Genomic DNA, 5,190 nt, shown 5'->3' with positions numbered 1-5,190 from the left:
ATGCAGTAAAATAGAAAATATTTACCTAACCTGTAACCAGAAAAGTGGATGCTAATATGCAGAAGTGTAGGGCAAAGTCTTTCAAGAAGAGTCCCTGTTAACTGCAGAAAGTCAGCTTAAGTTAACTGATTAAAACAAACTTATTCCTGCCTGAATCCATTCCTTTATTAAGTTAATTCATTAAAACCAAAGCATCAAGTACTAAGTCAAGTGTTTTTTCTTCAGGTTAAAAGTTGAGGAAGCCAAAGAAGTTCAGAGCCTCAGAAAGCGACCCAATGGGGTGAGGTAAGGGATGCAGCAGCAGGGTGTGGAGCTGTGCTTTGTCTGATGGTGGTGTCACAGGGAATTCCTCTCCTGCCATGCTGCTCTTCCAGCAGACACTGTTACGTGTTGGATAGTGCAGCCCCCACGCTGTTGACAGGGGAGTTTCTGCTCTAAGGCCTGAGGCTGGAAAAGGGCCAGTTTGGTGCAGGCAGTGTCAGTTCACAGCAAGCAAAGTCTGTTCTGTATTGCAGCCAGGAAGAAAAAGATTAAATTGGGATTTACCATGAACCATATTTTCACCAAATTACTTCTGTCCAGGGCTGTGCCAGGCTGCCCAGGGCAGTGGTGGAGTCCCCACCCCTGGAGGGGTTTCCAAGCCCTGGAGATGTGCTGGGGAACAGGGGTCAGTGGGGACCTGGCAGTGCTGGGGAAGGGTTGGACTAGATGATCTGAAAGGTCTTTCCCAAACAAAACAGTTGTATGATTCTGTAATTTTACTTCTGTACCACACACGTGGTTTCAGTTGGACACTTTTACATCTCCTCCATCCTAATTCTCGTCTCATCTAGCGCCAATGAACTGGTTGGAATGTGCACCACCAAGGAACAGTGTTCCTGATTTTGGCAACTTGCTGTAAGGCACTAAAATTTGCCTGAACTTCTCCCCAGAACAGGAGCAGTTCCTCTGCCTGTGGGGGGATTAGGAAAGCTGCCAAGTCAGTGTTAATACAGCGTGTGAGACCTCCTGCTACATTTAGAGGAGGATAAAGAAATGCAGAATTGTTCTAATACGTTTCCTTCCACCTAATTTTATCTACTTTCTTTATCTGCTTGACTAGTGCTGTCGCTCTGCTTGTGGGAGAGAAGTTGCAAGAAGAAGCAACTCTTGTGGTAAGTGCCAGGTGCTTTGGTGACCTCAGGGCTAGGATGGGATGGTGTGAAAGTGTCACTGTGGTCCAGCCCATCACTGTGCGAGTCGGGCGGGGCTGGGGCTGGAGTCACAGCTCAAAAGGTTCAAGCATTAAACTAGAGGGAAAATTCAGAGTTTCTCATGATTTTTTATTTTACAGGATGACCCATTTAAGATAAAATCTGGGGGAATGGTGGACATGAAGAAGCTGAAAGAAAGAGGCAAGGACAGGTGGGTGCATGTGAGCTCTGAAGATCTCTCCCTGGACTGCCAGGGAGAATGAAGGAACCAGATGTTGTGTTGCTTTGAAGAGTTCAAGATAATGCAGTTTGGCCAGTTGCTGTTAACTCTAATTTGTCAAAATAGTTAAAAAAAAAATCAGAACACACACAAAATATCTAAAAAAAAAAAAAGGCTTTTTTCTAACATTGTGGTTTCCATTTAGGATTAGTGAAGAGGAAGATCTAAACTTGGGAACTTCCTTCTCAGCAGAAACCAACAGGCGGGATGAAGATGCTGACATGTAAGTTGTGCTGTGTTGTCTCTGGGATGTTGAGTTTGGGGTTGGGTGTCCTCTCACCATTTATTTTTTTCTGTCTTGGATTCTGAGTAGTCCCAGAACATCTTCACAGTTTTCATTGAAAATTTCACTTGCTCTTTCACCTCCTGGCTGCCAGACTTGAGAAGGGTTTTCCATGGACAAAGACAGGAGGTGCCAGCCAGCCAGGCAGCGTGGTGGCATGAACCAGGGGAGGGGAAGCCTTTGCTGCTGGTTGTGACAGAGCCTGGAGGATCTGATGAGTTCCTGGACAATTGCTTCTTGCAATTGACATTAGCTGAGAAGTTTTGGAGAAATTATTCATTCCTCTCTCCTCGTTCTCAGGACAGTGATGCAGCTGTGCCCAGCAGTGCAGAAAACAGAATTAAATACCATGTGTCCCTTGTGTGCTGCTGTTTAGGATGAAGTACATTGAGACTGAGCTGAAGAAGAGAAAGGGAATTGTGGAGAACGAGGAGCAGAAGGTGAAGCTTAAGAATGCTGAGGACTCTCTGTACGAGCTGCCGGAGAACATCCGCGTCTCCTCTGCCAAGAAGACTGAGGAGATGCTCTCCAACCTGCATTCCTGAAGTGGACCTAGGCATTGAGTATGTAGTTCAGAGATGTGTTGGTGGTGGCCTGCATTGCCAGGGTGAGAGCTGGTGGAGGTGGGGAGTGCTGTGGCTGGGTCAGGCAGCCCCGGTTTGGCTCCGTGATGGGACTGAGCCTTGTTCTGGATGAGCATGGGCTCTAGGGCAGTGTGTGCTGCACAGGGACAGGGCTCCAGTGCAGCTCCACCCTGTGACTGCTGGGAAGAGGATCTTCATTTTCGTGACTTGAACCTAGCAGATTTCTGGAGGAATAGTTATGCCCTGCAGTGGAAGAGGAGGCACTAAAGCTGGGAACTTCCCTTTTGCCTTGGAAACAGTGTCTGTTTCCATAGCACCACGTCCTCTCTCAGAAAACACATCCAGTGCTATGACTACCCCAGATTCAGCCACTGAGCACTTCTATGCCTACTGCCCTTCCTAAATATGAGTGAATGGTTTTTTCTGTTTCATTTCTAGTGCAAAAATCAAAAACATCATCTCAACTGAAGAGGCCAAGGCCAAGCTGCTGGCAGAGCAGCAGAACAAAAAGAAAGACAGCGAAACGTCCTTTGTGCCCACAAACATGGCTGTGAACTACGTCCAGCACAACAGATGTAAGTCTCACATAGCTCTCCTGACCCAGGTGCAGCTCTCTCCTCTGCTGAAGAAAAGCAGTTTCAGTTGGGGCAGAGTCTGATGCAGGAGGAATTTGTCCATGTGTCAGCACAAGCAGCTGACTCCTTTGTCTGGGATGCTCCTATGGACCGCATCTGGCTGAGTCTTTTCCTTCCATCCATCAGCAAGGAGAGGGACGTACTCCTCATGGTTTGACTTTCTGCTCTTGAGCTCCCAGCTGACACCACCTCATAAATTTCAAGACTTCTCCTTTGGAAGTTGTGTCTTGAGCGTGTGCTGGTGATGCTTGCCTTGTCTGCCGTTCTGAGGGAGGGTTTAAAATGGAGAGAATCCATTCTGTAGGCTGCCAAAGCAGACGGGTGGTCAAGCAAACAAACCCTTGGACAGGAGATGGGAGTTACTTTCCAGGAGAGCCTCTCATGCCACAGCCATGTGGAGGAAAGGCAGCTGGGTCTCACCGTGCTTACAGGGGTGATTTGTGTGTTGTCCCTCTGAATAACACTGCTCCAGATAATAATATTCCTTATCTGTTCTCCTTCCAGTTTACCACGAGGAGCTAAACGCACCAGTGCGGAGGAACAAAGAGGAGCCAAAGCCCCGTCCGCTGAGAGTGGGGGACACAGAGAGGCCAGAACCTGAGCGTGAGTGTCTGCAATGTCCTAAGAGAGACACTTGAAACTCTTCAGGGCTCTCACACAGAAATGATCCAGTTCTTCTTACTTCCCACTATCCTGGGGCACCCGGAGAAGAGGGAAATTGAGCAAAGTCTGTGAGAGGCTCCTGCACTTGCTGCACCTCTGCTAGGTCACACGTGAAGGCCTCTGGGTGGTGGATGTCTTCAGAGATGCCCAAGGGTGGAGCAGTGAAGGTCACATCTGAAAGGTGTTGCCAAAGCTGGCTGACAGGGGTTTGATGAAGGGGGGAACAGCAAGGGGTGCAAGCTGGGGAGCACTGGCTGCTGCAGCAATGACCTTTCCCATAGAAAAGGGCCGTGCAGGGGAGGTGCTGGGGTTAGAGAAGTCTCTCCTGGCAAAGGGCAGGAAATAATCTTCCCTTCCCTTTCTTTTGAAGGGTCTCCTCCAAACCGCAAGCGTCCCCTCAATGAAAAAGCCACAGATGACTATCACTATGAGAAGTTCAAGAAGATGAATAGACGATACTGATGGACATGGACTGAAAGCTTCACAGTTGTTCTTTTCCACCAATAAAGGATTTGGGCTCGGTGACCCGTGACAGGAGAGTCATTGCCTTCAGTCCTGGTGTTACCTGCAAAGCTTTTCTTGTAATCTTGTAGTGAATCGGGTGATTGTGAACTCTTTGGTCAGTAAAATCTTGTATATAACTTATTTTCAGTTATAAAACTTCTTTTACAAGAAAAGCCTTCATGGCTGGCATTTTTTAGTGAGAAAATAAACTTGCTTTTACAGATTCTTTCACCCTCTTAAAAAATATGGGGAAAAAAAAAAAAAGAGATCCTTTAAAAGCAGCAGTGCTGTTTGTGTTGTAAATATAAAAAAGTTTAAAGCCAGTTTGCTTGAATGTCACTTTGTAATCGACTTGTTTGTTCCCAGGGGCCTCTGCTGTGCAGAGTATGAGCAGCATGTTCAGTGCCACTGCTCAGCCTGGGCTGTGAGTGCTCTGGGAGGACTGGGAGCACTGGCTGAGCCTGGCGCTGCCCCGCTGGGTCTGGCAGCAGTGAGGAAATAACAGCAGCTACCCAGAGCCTGGGATTTGATATACACTCATAGAATGTTTGCAGTTGGAAAGGACCTTTAAAGGTCGTCTTGTCCACCCCCTGCAGGGAGCAGGGATATCTGCAACTAGAGCAGGTTGTCCCAGCCAACCTCACCTGGAATGGTTCCAGGGCTGGGGCATCGACCACCTCTCTTGGGCAGCCTGGGCCAGTGTCTCACCACCCTCAGTGTCAACAGTTTTTCCTTATCTCTAATCTAAATCTCTCTTTTGGTACAAAACTGTGTGGAAAATGCTGTTGCCAGAGGTCAATGTTCCAATAGGAGACAGAGGAGTCCTGCAAAAAAACTTTATTCGAATAAAGGGAGAGTCCACGTGTATATCCCAGTGGGGTCTCTCAGTTTTGCTGGGGGACGCAGCCCCCTCTTTATCCTAATTTCCCTCCTCCTTTCCCCATTGGCTGAGGTACTCAGAGTGTACAGACTGCCCAGCCTGCCTACTCCATATCCCCCTCAACATACCCCAACATGCCCTCTTCACATCAGGTGTCGCATGTGTCAT

The 5,190-nt window shown here is 47.9% G+C and overlaps 1 protein-coding gene across 1 annotated transcript; it reads left to right on the top strand.

The window, feature by feature from the left end:
* The first annotated feature begins 227 nt into the window (after positions 1 to 227).
* On the top strand, positions 228 to 4,110 carry LOC103773267 (chromosome unknown open reading frame, human C9orf78). Its single transcript, XM_008940631.1, is given in 9 exon segments — positions 228 to 285; positions 1,103 to 1,154; positions 1,334 to 1,404; positions 1,619 to 1,696; positions 2,133 to 2,291; positions 2,293 to 2,319; positions 2,779 to 2,915; positions 3,480 to 3,578; positions 4,009 to 4,110. Coding segments are annotated over 7 exon segments (633 nt in total). The 5' UTR covers positions 228 to 285; positions 1,103 to 1,154; positions 1,334 to 1,363; the 3' UTR covers positions 4,101 to 4,110.
* Positions 4,111 to 5,190: the final 1,080 nt, after the last annotated feature.

This window comes from Merops nubicus, unplaced genomic scaffold (genome assembly GCF_000691845.1).
Source record: "Merops nubicus isolate BGI_N331 unplaced genomic scaffold, ASM69184v1 scaffold37495, whole genome shotgun sequence".
NCBI classification, from domain to species: Eukaryota; Metazoa; Chordata; class Aves; order Coraciiformes; family Meropidae; genus Merops; species Merops nubicus.
The sequence above is the reverse complement of the archived record's forward strand: the minus strand, read 5'-3'. Positions and strand labels throughout refer to the sequence as shown.